The 16094-nt window shown below is 35.5% G+C and overlaps 1 protein-coding gene across 5 annotated transcripts in view; it reads left to right on the top strand.

Annotated features, from left to right (window-relative positions):
• The window catches only part of Cda5 (Chitin deacetylase-like 5), a 74568-nt gene extending 58657 nt beyond the window's left edge, over positions 1-15911 (top strand). The window contains exons 2-17 of one of the 5 annotated variants that reach the window (XM_013321176.1): positions 3192-3396; positions 3506-3731; positions 3810-4093; positions 4205-6883; positions 7083-7234; positions 7356-7507; positions 7577-7623; positions 7732-7938; positions 8531-10474; positions 11193-11288; positions 11679-11869; positions 12694-12919; positions 13125-13417; positions 13606-13750; positions 14058-14256; positions 14406-15911. In XM_013321176.1, coding sequence (XP_013176630.1) covers positions 3192-3396; positions 3506-3731; positions 3810-4093; positions 4205-6883; positions 7083-7234; positions 7356-7507; positions 7577-7623; positions 7732-7938; positions 8531-10474; positions 11193-11288; positions 11679-11869; positions 12694-12919; positions 13125-13417; positions 13606-13750; positions 14058-14256; positions 14406-14564 — 7205 coding nt within the window. In that variant the 3' untranslated portion in view covers positions 14565-15911. Of the gene's footprint in view, positions 1-3191; positions 3397-3505; positions 3732-3809; positions 4094-4204; positions 6884-7082; positions 7235-7355; positions 7508-7576; positions 7624-7731; positions 7939-8530; positions 10475-11192; positions 11289-11678; positions 11870-12144; positions 12371-12693; positions 12920-13124; positions 13418-13605; positions 13751-14057; positions 14257-14405 lie in introns of all 5 variants that reach the window. The other 4 variants (XM_013321177.1, XM_013321180.1, XM_013321178.1 and 1 more) reach the window with 4 other exon arrangements.
• The last annotated feature ends 183 nt before the right edge of the window (positions 15912-16094 follow it).

Below are 16094 nucleotides of genomic sequence, written 5' to 3'. Positions count from 1 at the left end.
CAACACCAACTACGAGTCAACTATGTTTGTGATAGTTTGCAGCTTGCCGCAATATTTGCTGTAATCATGCGGAAATTGATGTAATAATCGATTGCGTTGAGACAAATTTACTTTGCTTGCGTTTTATTCTGACAGCAATATTATAAAACTAGTTATAATCCGCGACTCCGTTCGCGCTGGATTAAAACAACACTTTATTAGTAGTCTATGTGTTCTTGTTCTACATCTGTGCCAAATTAATAATTGATAGTAGCCGATTTTCAGACCTGCAGATTATGCATGTAGAATCTTATAAAAATCGGTCAAGCTATTTGGAGGAAGTAACTAACATTATGTCATGTGTTACTTTACAAGGAATTTGTAACAAAACTTTGTAATATTTAGGCATCACACCTTAAACCCTATTTATAATGTTTTAAAATGTTTAATAAGTAATATTACGATAGATTTTCGCTTTTATTTTATAATAAAAAATATTTAGAATAAAAGCCTTAAGTATGGTCTTACATTCACGACAGGTAAAAGCTCTTTTCAAATGTTTAAGTTATCAAATACGAACAATAAACTTTCGTACAAACAATAAATCATTTCAACACACATGTAACCAAGGTTACTAGTTATGATATTTAATATTTTATAATTAGTTTCCTTTGCATATCAGTGAAATTCAATCACGAGTGACAGCTCTAAATTGAACTCCAATAACATGATCGTTAGCCATGCCCACGCTTTTGTTACTCTGATAAATTCATTGTAAATTATTACAAGGTCGATTGCGGTGTACATAATAGATAACCATTAAATTGGCAGCTTTAATAAGTGATACAGATCATAAGAATTAAAGCTAAAAGGTCACTATAAAGAGCAAGCCAATCTGAAATTAAAGCATTGTTCCAATGATTTATGAATATTCATTTGGTACAGTTTGTTGCAACTAAATATAATTTATATTAATTTAACTAGTTAAGCTTTTAATTCTGTTGTTTTAAAATATTGTTTTATGGCTTCCATTTGCTAAGCTGAAATATTTCTCAGCGTTTGGAATTATTCGCATATGTGGAAGGCTATTCCATCTGATGATAATATAAATTCTTGGCAAAAAGCATCTAGCTCGTAAGTATAATATTATAAAAAGCATAAACAAAGACAATCTGCATGTTTACAGAATTTTACTTTTAAATCCGTACTTAATTATACTCAGTAGTGGGTGTTGTTGCTTCAAGATCAATATGCAAGGCTATTATAAAACTTGGTAATACTAGGCTCTTCTCTGCCCACATTCTGTTCAGTACCTTCGTAAAAATAGCGATGCGATCGAAAAACACTTACAAAAACATATAGTTATCTCTGTTTGTTACAATGGGAATAAAAGAGATGACGTAGATTTGTACAGGTGTGGCGTCATTGGAAACATAGGGCAAAGTCTTATTTGTTGTAAGCACAAACATGGAAATGCAATCGGAATAATTGAGAGAATGGTAACAATGTTGAGGTCATTGGTCCGGCTTGAGTAAACAGATGTTATCTCAGAGTGAACATCGCTTGAATACGTATTTGCAATTCCTAGTGAACATATTATTACAAAGCTTTATTGCAATATACCAATGTTTAGTCGTTAAGATTTTCCCACATATAACAATAATTAGTTCTTGTTCTTTTAATGTATGTTGTGAGTTTGGTAGAATTAAATCGAATTTCCAATATTATCTTCGACAATCGTCACCTACTTTTGGAACTTCGACTATTTTTAAGGTTCGTCTCTTTCCGTCTTCATTCATTTTTTTTTGTGACTGATTAGTCACTGTTTGCCTTTAAGAGGCATTTACAGCTTCACCGAGCTTGAGGTGGCCGAGCGCAGATGGCGCTTAGCCTGAACCTCGTTTAAGAATGACAAGACTCGAGGGCTCTTTCAGAAGCTGCGGCTGGGGCTTTTACTTCTTTATAGTTACCGGATTGGGCATTCATTTTAGTTTCTAGCTTTATTGTCTATTCTGATGTAAGAAAGGGTACTATAACGCCCTACTGTGCGGCTCTTGCAATTCCAAATGTTGGTTTGCAAAATGGTCAGTATATCCTGCATGGTACAATATCATCATCAACCTGGTACAATATCATTATCCCTATCGAGGGTCGGCACAGTATGTACTACTCCTCCATACATCTCTATCAGCCGTCATATCCGAGTCTACCCCCTTCCAACGCATATCCTCTTTCACACAGTCATTCCATACTTTTTTTGGTCTTCCTCTACCCTTGTAGCCATCCAATTCAAGCTCATTACTTTTTGCTTATATCATCATCACATAACATGTCCAAACCACGCTAATCTTTTACTCCTCAATTTCTCAATCATTGGCGCTACTTTCAAACTTCCTCTTATATACACATTTTAAATTATTATATTGTACATGCACGTGGTACATTATATTAATTTCAAATGTTCTATGTGAAAATCTAAAGTTATCATTGTGAAAACATGCGCGAGAATTGATGCCTGTTCCAAATCCCACAACAACTCGTGACCGCTGCATAAACGTGACTTAATACTCAAAGTTTTAACTACTTTAAATTAACATTAGAAGTTCTTAAATCACGAGAGAGTGTTAAAGATATTATTTAAACAAAAGAGAGTATTAATATTGGGTTTAACATTTATGGATATAGATCTTAGTGGAAAGGGACCTTACCTGAAAAGCAGAAGTATTAAAACTAGTTATTGTTACTAACAACAATATGAAGAAAATTTCAAAATGTAAGCTTATTATTAGTTTTGATTAAATAATCTTAATTAATTATACTGCTGTGTTCCTCGCAATCAATTCTCCAGTAGCGTAACCAAATGGTGTATCTAATAAATGGTTCTGTGCAGATTAATTTTATCTACAAGGACGGGAAGTATTGCAATTGTTCTAAATACCTCACGTGAAGCTATTAGAACTTCTAATTATTCATGTAGATTTTACCACATCTTCGCATCAGTGATTTGCCTACATTTAAAATTAAAACTTGTAGCAATTGCGTACATCCTAACTACTTGATACCAATGTTAATAGAAACTGAAGCTTCTGAAGCTTATAATATAGGTTACATAAATATTACGATATCGGAATCAGTAAATTGAATACGACTGTATCATTGCGAAGTCAGAGATTTTGAGTGACGATTTTAATTTTACCATATTGCATTTGCAGGATGTCTTGGGGCGAGGGAGCGTTCCCGGCAGCGATCGGGGCCGGCTCGCAGTGCTCCCGCCGCAGCCAGCATCAAGCGGGAGGTGGATTTCGACTGCCCCGAGGAGTTTGGCTACTACCCACACCCCACCGATTGCACCCTCTACTACGTGTGTGTGTTCGGCGGCGCCCTGCTGGAGTCATGCACTGGTGGTCTTATGTACAGGTGAGCTAACAACTAGATAATGAAACTAACAATTTTCCTACATGCTAAATTTTCGTAAGATTCCTCTTCGATTATTAAATATTAATTGAAGCTGCCAATAATTTTTCAGCCACGAGCTCCAAACATGCGATTGGCCGCGTAACGTTGGCTGTGATGCCACCGGTGCAGTCATCGACAGGGGAGAAGAACTCGAACGACTGAGCGAAAGAGAAAGAGATCCACCTCCGCCGCCGCCCCCGCGACGCACACCTCCCCCACCGCAACCGAGAGCCCAACCCAACCCTGTCATTACATCTAGGGGACAACCTAAATATAACAGACAAGAGTATGAAAAGGTAAATGTAAAATAACGGCTTCATGGAATTTATAACGTTAATTTCACAAAAAACTTATATTTTCTTATTAACCTTTAGCAGCAACAGTTGTATGCTGAAGTAGACGATTTACCACCCGTAGAGGAATTGGAAAGCGACAGACAGCAACGTGTTTACCGAGGCCAACCATCTACCATCGGTCAAGTTCAAAAGGATAGGGATGGTTATAGAAGTGAATCTATTAGTTCCGGAAGAACATTGAATTCTAACATTATTCCTGCGTCAATAACACAAAATAGTGGAAAATTTGGATCGTTTTCATTCGGGACACAGGTAGATGACAGAAGAACTGCAACAATTACACCAGCTCCTCAAACTTATAGGTAATTTAATTATTTTAATTGGTATATATTTACCTTGAGTTATGGCGGATATATTTTATACATTTCACCATTAATTAATGATACTGAGGAAAATTAACTTTATTATTTCAGAGTTGACAATGACATTTCTGACTCTTCTCAGGACAGAGACAAAGACATCGAGACTAATAAAATAAGTACTGATGACAAAATAATAAAGACACTTGTAAGAAGAAAAAGAGACGTAGATATGACACAAACTAATTTGACTATTGCAGACAAAATGTCTGATAAAATTGACAGTGATGAAGTTATTGAATATGTTGACTATAACATTGAAACAAAACCAGTAGTATATGACAGTGATGATGAACAGATTATGACTGATAGAGACAAAAGACAAGTTCGTTATATTTTAAAAAATGGTTACAAACCTGAAAAACAATTTTTAAACTTGCCGCATTTTAGTCAATATAATCCTAATTTACAAAGACCTCGTTACCAAAATATACAAAGCGACAATTTTAATACAGGAAATCGCAAGCCCTTTTCTGTAGAAAATAATTTCTTTTCAACTGTTAGTCCTTTTTTATCCTACCCAGCCGAAGTTTCACAATCTCAGAGACCATTTAAACCGAGTCTACCCGATCCATTTAACCAGAAAGTTCGTCAAAATCCTGTTAATACTCAAGTTATTACAAAAAGTCCACCTATTTCCTCTTTGAATAACAAGGAAAATCCGTTTTCATCTTTGTCTGGCGGTTTTTATAATAATGCTCCTAAGGGTCAACATAGTAATAATAACAATCAAAATAACGGCCAATTTATTACTCAACCCCAACCATCTTTTAATCCTCCTATGGTGACAGATTCATTTCAACTAGCAAGTATAGCGGTTACAATGAAACCAATTCAGCATTCCACTTTTTCTCCCGAATATCGGCGTCCTTTAAACCAAGTTCAAGTCGCACATAATCAACACGTTAACGATGAAAGACTAAAAGGTATAAGAAATAATAAAAATCAAGACCACACACAAAGACCACCACAAGAAGAAGATTATGAAGACAGTTATGAATCAAATGAAAGTGACGAGACGTCTGATGAAGAGGATGATCAGAATTTTAAGCATGATTTCCCAGACCCGCCATACGATTTCACACACCCTAAGAATAAATATGCTAATATAGAGAATCCCTTCGCTAGGCCAGATTTTGATTTCGACACATATTTAAGTAAATTACAAAATGATCATTATTCAGCTTTAGGAATGACCTCCGCTAAACCTAATAACATTCAACCTAGTAGCTACAAAACCCCTAAAATGCCTTTAGAAGTAACGACTTTGCCGTATAAGAATTCTATAAGACATTCAACTACACTAAACTATAAAGGTGTTAACACACCTCGTCCCTTCACTGTTACAAATATTCCCACAAGTACTAGCGGCTTTGATAACAATGCAAAAGAAATCGCACAATTTTCACAATTTACAACGAAACCACTTCTAATAAAACAAAATGAAAAGCTTACACTAAATGAAAACTTGTACAATAGGAATATTCAACCATCTTCACAGCCTTCACCAAATAATCTTCCTAAACTTAAACCACCTAATTTCACAGACGAGCGTCAATTGCCTCTCACGTATAGTTTTAGTAGACCAAACGAAAGTCCAAAAAGACCATATAATGTTTCAACATATCAAAATAACAATTTAGTTTCACAAATTTTGATAACTAGCACTGGATCGCCTTTTAATTTTGAACAAAATGAACGACCACGAAACCCAGAAAACTTGAACGTACGCCCTATTTCATCTGTTACTCCTTTCACAATCACAATACAACCTACTAGGTCTTATACTTCAGGTATAAAGCAATCTACGCCTAAAACAGTAACGACGTCCAAACAACAGCTACAGACCTTACAACAGTTTTGGAATAATCCAGTAAATCAAAAATTTGTTGTTCAATCGACTTATAGACCAAATTCGGAGTCTTCAATACACGATTTACGGCCGTCACAACCAACTAAAATGTCAACTAAATTGCCATTGAAATCTTATAGCGTATACAGTAGTACACCAAAACCATTTGTAAGTACAACTAAGAATCCCAATAAACGTAGGCCAATTCCTAAACCCTCCCCCGAAATGAATGATTATTATTACGACGACGAGGATGAGCAATACTATTACGAGCCTATTGTCAAACCGAAATACATGCCAAGTTCAGAAATAAAACCGCAGCGCCCTCCGATGGCTCAAAACTATCATGAATATGATGATAATTATCACGAACCGTCATCGAATTTAAAACAAGGAAAACCTGTAACAAAAGGTCCGATTAATTATGCTACGTACACAACGGAACCAACGCCAAAGAATCAAAATGATATATTGGCGATATCAAAATCGCCATACAGAGAAGCAGATAAACATTCGGTGGGTAAAACGGAACCTTTTCCACCACGAATGCATCATTCTAATAAAGATCGTCCTGTTATTTCTACGTATGAAATAAATCATCTAGCACCACGAAACAAAACTATGTCTTTAAGAAAACCAATACGTAACCAAAATGGACCTTTTACAATGAGTCCTCCAAAATATTTAAATCAGACTACCTTGAGACCGTACACAGTGAGACATAGATTAGCTAAGCCTGTGGATGAATACAATTTGGACAAACAAAAGAATGTTAGGGACAGACATCCGAACATTGTAGCTCAGATGCTTACCACACCCCACGACAGCTATAACCAAGAGACTAGACAGACAAAAACTAAGCACGATGACAAATCTAACAGGTAAACGAAAATATTTAACGGTTGACCTTATCTAAATCTTATCAAGTCTATTTTGTGAATAGCAAAATAAAACAACTAACAAGAAGAAATCTTTGTACTGAAGACAATATGTACTGACTTTGACTTTTAGACAGAATTATGACATGACGTGATTTTTCGACTCCGATAAAGAAATAAACTATGAAAGATTTTTTTTCAGCTTGGAACCGACCGAGAGTATTACCCCGTCGTCTTATTCGCCAAGTCCACGACCTAAAATGCTCTACAATGGATCACAGAGCTATAGTCCAGATCAATTTGATCCTTACTATGCTGTTTACGACGAAGATGGTGAACTTTACAAAGATACAGGTGAGACTTAAGTTAGGAACTACGTTTTTTATGATTAAATAACAACCAAATTAAATCACATAAAAACGACTCCCCCTACTACTGTTATGAATTTTTAACGAATTTGGCATTTTTTCGCCAGATTACGTCCAACAATATAACACTGCATCTCTACGACCTGCAGTGCAGCAAACGTATAGAGGTACTCCTCCGCCGTCTCGCAGACCTGTCGAGACCTATACAGCCAGACCTGTATCTTCCGATGATTACGATGACGCCCTTATTCAAGGACAGGTATTACTTTAGAACCTTAGAGTAAAAAATCTTGTGTAACATGATATTAATTGACTTTAAATTTTTTAGATAAATACCCAAAATCAATATCAACCACCCGTTCGTCATTCGACAAGGTAAAGTTTTTTGATTTCGCTTTTAATGGATAATAACATTAATTTTAATTTGGCAGTAACATAATTTAGTCACACTATATAATATGCTATTGAATTAAAACAATTCAGGGGCGAAGGTAATGAATTGGGCTACGAACATAACCCGAGCAGCGTGCGGACGACTGTTTATGAAGCTACTTCTAAACGCACTCCTCCTCCTACGACTAGCACAACCACAACCACGACCACGACTACCACGACCACCACCACAACCACACAACGTCCTACTACTGCACTCTTCACAGAAGCAATGACTCCGTCTCGATTTACTTCAAGGTACTACAAAAGATACCTAAATAAGAAAGTTATATGCATTCTATTTCATGCTTATCATTGTGTTAAAATTCATTAATACATTCATGTTTCACTTTTTATTCATTCATACATTGTATTCAATATATATTTTCGTAATTAAAAATGCAACCTTTGAACTGATGACTAATAACTAACCATTCATTAATTTTCGTTTACTTACATGTTTTTCTTCTTATTCTTCCTCTTCTCTTTCATATTTCTATGTATGTTTGAAGGTTGTGTTGAGGTAGTCGATAACAAATGTTTTGCTACATTGGTTATTTATTTTAAATTAGACGACATTCCACTACAACAAACTTTTGTGGTATCTTTTAAATTGTGAGTGCAACACGATGTACACTAAAATTAATACTTTTTCAATTATACTTTCGACATACAATTTTTTATGGGAATATTAACACTTATAAAATATAAATATTTTAGATTAATAAGCTTTTTGTATTTGTACACTTATTAACAATATTTATGTTGATTGGATCCTTAGTGAGCTTATTGGCAACTGATGTTGTTAGAGCTTAAATCAGATAGTTTTCTTTTGCTTTGTATTCAACAGATTATCTGCAGATGAACGTCCCGTTACTACCTCGTCCTCGAATACCTTAAATGATACCAGTACCACTTATCCTACTCCTCCGCAAGTCATCAATTTTTCATCCCGTGCTAAACCTTTTCGAAAGACTGATAACTCACGTAGGTTCGAAGACTCTGCAGTGACGACTGAAAGACTGCCGACGCGTAGACTTTCTACTCCGAGGACTAACAGCAACAGTAAGGACGATGTCAAGTTAGTAAGGTTGAATGATAATAAAAAATCTTCTACATTAACAACAGGATTTTCTATCAGAAGAAATACAAATAGTAGTAAAAATGCGTACACTCTAACACTTATAACTAGGCCTTACGACGATTATCCAACATCACAAAAGGTAATTGATTACGAAGTTCGCCCAAGTGAAAGTGATTCAAAAAGATTATACTACAGTACTAACAACGACAACATTGCGGAGCCTGTCAACGCAAAAGTACTAGTTAATAGCTATAACGTTGAAACCACTTCCATAAATCCAAAAAGTAGAAAAACTCGATTGCCCTCTGTCAAAACTACTATAAAAGAAATAAATGATGACGTCATATTGGAACACAGAAACGAAAGGCATAGAGTAAGAATAAATACTACACCTGTAACCGTCGAGAAAACAAAATATTACCTTAGAAACGCTAGACGACCGGCACCAGTTTCCGTAACCTCAGAAACGTTTAAAGAATCTACAGAAAATGCAATAAATTACAATGACCATAGTAATGATGAACCACTTGTAGCTAATGACACAGTTCCATTGCTTACAGAAAATATGGATAGTTTAGTGGTTGAAGATCCTCTTTCAGAAGTTGGCGATGATAAAATTGAAGAACCGTTAGTGTCTCCCTACAAAAGTTTAGATAATTTAAGGAACTCATATGTAGATGATTCCATAAATGACTACACTTCTAGTTCGACATCAACCACGACGTATACAACTACACTTAAACAGTTTGATCAAACAAAAGGTATCATAAATAAATATTCGCTGCGGAACCCATCATATTATAGTTATAATTTAAACGACGAAATTGTACCAGATCATACAACAGAAGTATTTAGTGGCAAAGTAAGAAATGTAATTCAAGCTTTCTTTAATAATTTAGCTTCGAATTCGAGAAATACAGAAGAAATCTTTACCACAACTCCTAAAACAACAACTACACCAGAAACTGTGGTCAATATAGGATATCAGAAAAAAGTATCAAAATATATTGAGGATAAACCAATTCGAAGTAATATAAAATATTTGCAAATTTTAACGGAACCAAGTGTCAGTAGATTCATACCTCCCAGTGTCGATTCACTTTCTTTCACCGAATCTTACGACAGCGTTCAAAAAGGTTCATTTTTAGATGATATTTCTACACCATCTTATATTACTACTACTCCGTCATATCACATTAATCCAGAAACAACGGTTAAAGAAATAGAAAATATTAAAATCAATAAAAAACCTATACAATCGAAATTCAGAAAAATAGTATCTAGTTCATCTCCCTTTGAAAATTCTTATAAATATAAAGACATTATCAATGATAGGCAGCCCAGTAAGGAAAGCGTTTTTTCGACTACTCCGAATATCGATCTTAATGTTGAAACGACAAAACCTACACTAATAGACGAAGAACCAATTTCCACAACAACTGAGACGGAGCAATATCAACTTTTACCGGTTCTACCTGATGTTGCTTCAACGACAAGTACTACTAAATCGACTACGACCGCAAAACTTGAGACGAAAACGACTACTAAAAGCTTATCCTTCCCGACACGAGCCTCTCGTGTAAATCCTGCTATAAAGTTAGCCGCGGCAAATCTTGGAGGTGGACGCAGGAGTTACCAATCGTCGACCAATTGCTCAACAGACAACAGTCTGCAAGCCAATCCAAAATGCAACGAAATCAAATACCAGAGGTACATAGCTCGCCGCCCAGTAGTCAATGCAGCCTGATGTTTAAATATTTACCTGAGTAATGGACGGTGGAGGCTTCGTTTAAATGTCCTCATTTTCCGCCTCGCGAAGTAACTAGCATGAGATTACAATATCCTTTAAAACCGTTTAATGGCACCTACTGCTAAATTCTGTCGCTTGTCATTCTATACTCATTGGGGGACTTCAAACTGGTTCAACTGAATTGATTTGTATCATTTGAATTGTTAACTCCTGACGTGGCCATTTCCTTTGAGGTTTTTAGTCAATGTTTTATTGTTTTGTTTAATATAAAATGTATTGGTTTTAATGATAAATTATGATGTAAAAGTTCCTCAATGCCTGCATTTGCACCTCATTGCATTCCATCCATTAGTTGATTTAGTTAGAATATGCACAGTATCACAATGAATAATTATAATATTAGTTTGCTGAAAGTTTTATTTTCTCATTGCATGAATAAGGAATGTTTAATACTATGAAATGATTACTCGATCCAATCACATATGTGATTGATCGGTAGTAACTTATATTTATCAAGCTTAGATTAACTAAAGTTTTAAAACTATATTGGAATTATAAGGATACGAATCAAGAACTAAATGCATCAAATAATGATTCCGATTGCTTCTCTTTAAATTCACGCGTACTAATGTCTCCGTATTAAACGAACAACTGATTGGATACTTTTGAATTTGGCAGGCCTAGCAGCACTCGCGGTCGAGGGTCGGCACATTACTCCACACTGAGCGGCTCTGATGCGCCGCAGCAACAAACCAACAGAGGAACACCACCAACGTTAGAATTAATTCATTTTTTAATTAGGCTACTTCTACTACATTCATTTGTAGTTGAAATTCTACTTTATTCCCTTGGTATAGAACTACAATTTCTATATCACCTACCTATATTTCGTTTCTCGCATTAACTTCTATCAAAAAATGTCTAAGAATAAATGTCTTTTATAACTAGCACTGGAACGTAAGTCCAGAACCGGAGAATGAGAATTATAGATATATCGGATGGTAGGTCGTAAAAATACTTGCTAGGAAGATGAACCAATCCCAAAAGTTGGAAAAATAAGAAAATTACTTGGTAAATTTTTATTAACTTCATATTACAATGTATTATTTAAGCTTTTCCTATTATTTTCATTTTAAAATTACAACTATTAATATTTCTGAGCAGCCGCAGTCGTCCAACTCTCAAACCCTCGACAGCAATCGTTTCCGACACGAAGTTCGTTGACATCTACGCTTACCCTGCACGCCGGCCTGCACCGGTTTATCCCCAGCCCACGCCGGACAAGACCGCCGCCAAGTGCCGCAAAGACGTCTGTCTCTTACCAGACTGTTATTGCGGTGGCAAGGACATTCCTGGTACGTTATTCGTTTATTATTGTTGTGTTCAGGTTTCTCATTTAGACAGTATAAATATACTTCAGTAACCACTACTGGACATATTCAAAGGATTACCATTAACGAAACTGAATGCTTCTATCTACACAATTACTTATGTTCTGCGACAGACTACGAGTTTTGGTCACGAGGATTGACTAAAAGTAGTATATTTTTGATTATTATGATTTCCACTGTGAGATACCACGCTTTTACAATTAACAATGGACTTCTATTAAAATAACTGGCTACTTTAGGAAATTTACCCGTTGAGGAAGTGCCACAAATGGTTCTTATCACATTCGACGACGCTGTGAATGATTTGAATAAGATGTACTACGAAGAGCTTTTCGAAAAAGGACGGGTCAATCCTAACGGATGTCCGATATCTTCTACTTTCTATGTATCTCATGAGTGGACCGACTATAGCCAAGTACAAAACCTGTATGCTGATGGCCACGAATTTGCGTCACACACAATATCGTAAGTCTACGAGATCTACATCTATTGGGCCTTGTGCATCTTGGTATCTTGAGCAATAATCTAAAGGTCGAACATTATTTGAACAATTATTAGTACAGAGAATGTTTGACTTTTCAACTATACTAACGATTCTTGGCCATCTATACTGGTATATCTAAAATATCTAGTTATGTTATCAATTATGTTTGGTTTTATTTTCATTAATATTTTTCTTTTGTTTTTCTTTTCCTTCCTCTATACCTATCTTATATTACCTCTTCCTGGCACTATCGGTACCAATAACCACATGCACGATCATTTACCTACACCCCGCGGCGAAACAGGTGATTTACCGGTGGAGAGTGTGCCTCAGATTGTCCTGCTGACATTTGACGATTCTGTTAACGACCTGAACAAAGTTCTGTACTCGGATCTGTTTGAGAAAGGTCGCGTAAACCCTAACGGTTGCCCGATTAGTGCAACCTTTTACGTCTCCCACGAATGGACCGATTACAGTCAAGTACAGAACCTTTACGCTTCGGGACATGAGATGGCATCGCACACAGTCTCGTAAGTTTTTAAATATAATAAATGCACCATGCCGTAGTAATTGCACACATTATTATATCAATATTATTTATCTACTAAAGTCTTCTTTATAATGCTGATCTATTTTCTTTATAATATTAACTTTTCTTTATTTTCATTTTAATCACGTACTAACTTTTGTCATATTTTAATATTGGAAAATTAATAAATTGTTCCCAAATTTCAGTCACAGTTTTGGAGAACAATTCTCTCAAAAGAAATGGAACAGAGAAGTGGGTGGACAAAGGGAAATTTTGGCGGCTTACGGTGGAGTGAAATTAGAAGACATTCGTGGTATGCGAGCTCCCTTCCTTTCTGTAGGCGGCAACAAGATGTTCAAAATGTTGTACGACTCAAATTTCACTTACGACTCCTCGCTGCCAGTCTATGAGAATAAACCGCCAAGCTGGCCGTACACCCTTGACTACAAGTTGTTCCATGACTGCATGATTCCGCCTTGCCCCACGAAATCTTACCCAGGTATGTTAACCTTTTTATTTAGATTTTTCTGTAAAACTGTTCCTGTACCCAAAACTGTAGAAAACTTTCGACAAATTATTTTGAATACTTTTCCTTTAATGTTTGATAGCAGTTTCTCATACCTTTTGGAAAGATTTAAAAATGGTGAAAGCACCATGTGACCATGAAATTATTGTATGTAATTTCAGGTGTTTGGGAAGTGCCTATGGTGATGTGGCAGGACCTGAACGGCGGCAGGTGCTCGATGGGCGACGCGTGCGCCAACCCGCCTGAGGCCGAGGGCGTCTACAAGATGCTGCTCAAGAACTTCGATAGACATTATACTACGAACAGGTAATGCTAGTCATTGAGAATCGTTTAATGGTCACTTAATTAGTAGATTTCTCGTACTAAGTGTCTCGGTTAAATGCCTCTGAGTGTGGCAGTAAAACTTCTTAAATTAATACATATAATGAAGCACTATTAGCTTAATGGGTAAGGCTACGGACAACCGTCCATCGTGTCGTGGGTTTGAATCCTCGCTATTACACTGTTATCTTGGACCACGTGACACAAGCATAGAGCTTAGTTGGAATGGTAAAAAGAAACATTAGAAAATTATCGGCTAATACTTACTACATTAAATAAATACGTATTCCAGAGCTCCATTCGGTCTGTTCTACCACGCGGCGTGGTTCACGCAGCCGCACCACAAAGAGGGCTTCATAATGTTCCTCGATTACATCAATAAGATGAAGGACGTGTGGATCGTGACCAACTGGCAGGCGTTACAGTGGGTGCGCGACCCCACGCCCATCTCCAGGCTCAATAACTTCCAGCCCTTCCAGTGCAACTACCCAGTAAGTAACCCAAACAAGTCATGATTAAAAACTCTTTACATTTTTTTTAAATAAAATCAGATTAATTTAATTTTAAAAGCAACATGAGTACAAACCTAACCTACCTTTTTAGCTGCCAACTGGCTCTAATTAATCTCTCCTTTTTTCAGGATCGTCCGAAAAAATGCAACAACCCAAAGGTTTGCAACCTCTGGCATAAATCTGGTGTGAGATACATGAGAACGTGCCAACCGTGCCCGGAGATCTACCCCTGGACAGGAAAGACCGGTATCAAATCATCACGCATCGACAATGAAATCGACGAATAATTAATACGTAATAGCTTAATAGAAAAACGTGTCCGTCCTTGACAAGTGATATAAGTAAAATAATAAGCCAACGAGGCAAGGACATTCTCATGTAAATTATTTGATAATAGAAATTGTTTATTACCAGCTACAGAGTGCCATTTAGATTTCGGTGGTCACAAAAATGTTTGATCCAAAACAATTTCATTTGAAATAATGGTGTAAACTCGCCCTGTATAAGCTACCCGTTGTATTTTGTATTGGAAACTGTGATATTATGTGTTTTCAATCATCCTGTATACTCATGTAACTTTTATTCTAATTAACTATGAATTTTAGTATCAGAAAAGTTTGTAAAACTTTGCCAATTTTATATCTATTATGTTACTTCGTAATTAATTGTCGAAAGAAAGTTTTCTATAGATTTTTTGTATCAGTTTCACGAAGATCTGACTGTCCATATGGAAGCCATATTAAAATTTAGAAAATAATTTTCTGATCTTGCCAGCTTTGTAGTTGACACTGCCTTTTTTGAATAAAATGTAAATATAGTATTAGTTTATATTTAGATATAGAATAAGTTTCATATCTAGATAACGGCGTGTTAAAAATATGATTAAAGATAGGTTTACGCTGATCTAAAGCAAGACATTTGTAAATAAAAGATACGCCTCCTTTTACGCTTAAATTCGTTAATTACATATAACTTTACAAATCAAATTTTGCTCACAATATTTTACAATAATATCCATCCTATAATTTTCTCTAAACAATAGTTGAATTAATAAAATATTTTAATTACTACTTTTTAAAGTAACTTTTATTTGTCTTGACTTGGAAACGCGTATAAATATTTTTTTTTACAAATATCTTAGCATTGCGTAGACGTCTGTCTACATCGCTCTGATGTAGCACATGTCTACGCGACAACTAAAATGACATATTTATTAAATCAACTACCTATAATTCAATTATAATAATAATTCAAAAATAACAATCGTACCAGTTTTGGAACCACAAGCATACGCGCTATAAATTTCCTAATTTTAGTTTTAATTTTAGCTTTGGTATGCTAAAGCAACTAAAGTGGTTAAAAGCGCTTGCTACGAATCTATTTAAAATTAGATTTTTTTTTATTAAGTACTATTATTGTAAATATAGATTTAGTATTTAATATTGGATATACCTTTTTCACATAAGCATTATTTTTTATATGTACCCGGCTATTTCGATTTTATCTTTGACATGACAATTATTGAGCCCAGTGTCGTTTAGAGCAAGGGGGTAATGTAATTTGCTATCGATTTATTAATATGTTTTTGTAAAGAAATTATGTGATCGATAATAAATAATAAACGCTACAAATTATCTGATGTTTCAATTATTTTCTTCATTTAGGAAACTTAACATACCCAAATACAAGGTCTTCCAAGACAACCTTATTAGGTTTGTTTTTTGAAACACTGTCCATTGATAAAAGTTGAATGTCTTTGGTTGTTATATATTTCATAGTTCGTACAGTCCGAAGAATTACTTTATGATCCGTTTTTA

This window comes from Papilio xuthus, unplaced genomic scaffold (genome assembly GCF_000836235.2).
Source record: "Papilio xuthus unplaced genomic scaffold, Pxut_1.1 DF825946.1, whole genome shotgun sequence".
In the NCBI taxonomy this organism is placed as follows: Eukaryota; Metazoa; Arthropoda; class Insecta; order Lepidoptera; family Papilionidae; genus Papilio; species Papilio xuthus.
Note: the sequence above shows the minus strand (reverse complement) of the source record. Positions and strands in the feature narration are given on the sequence as shown.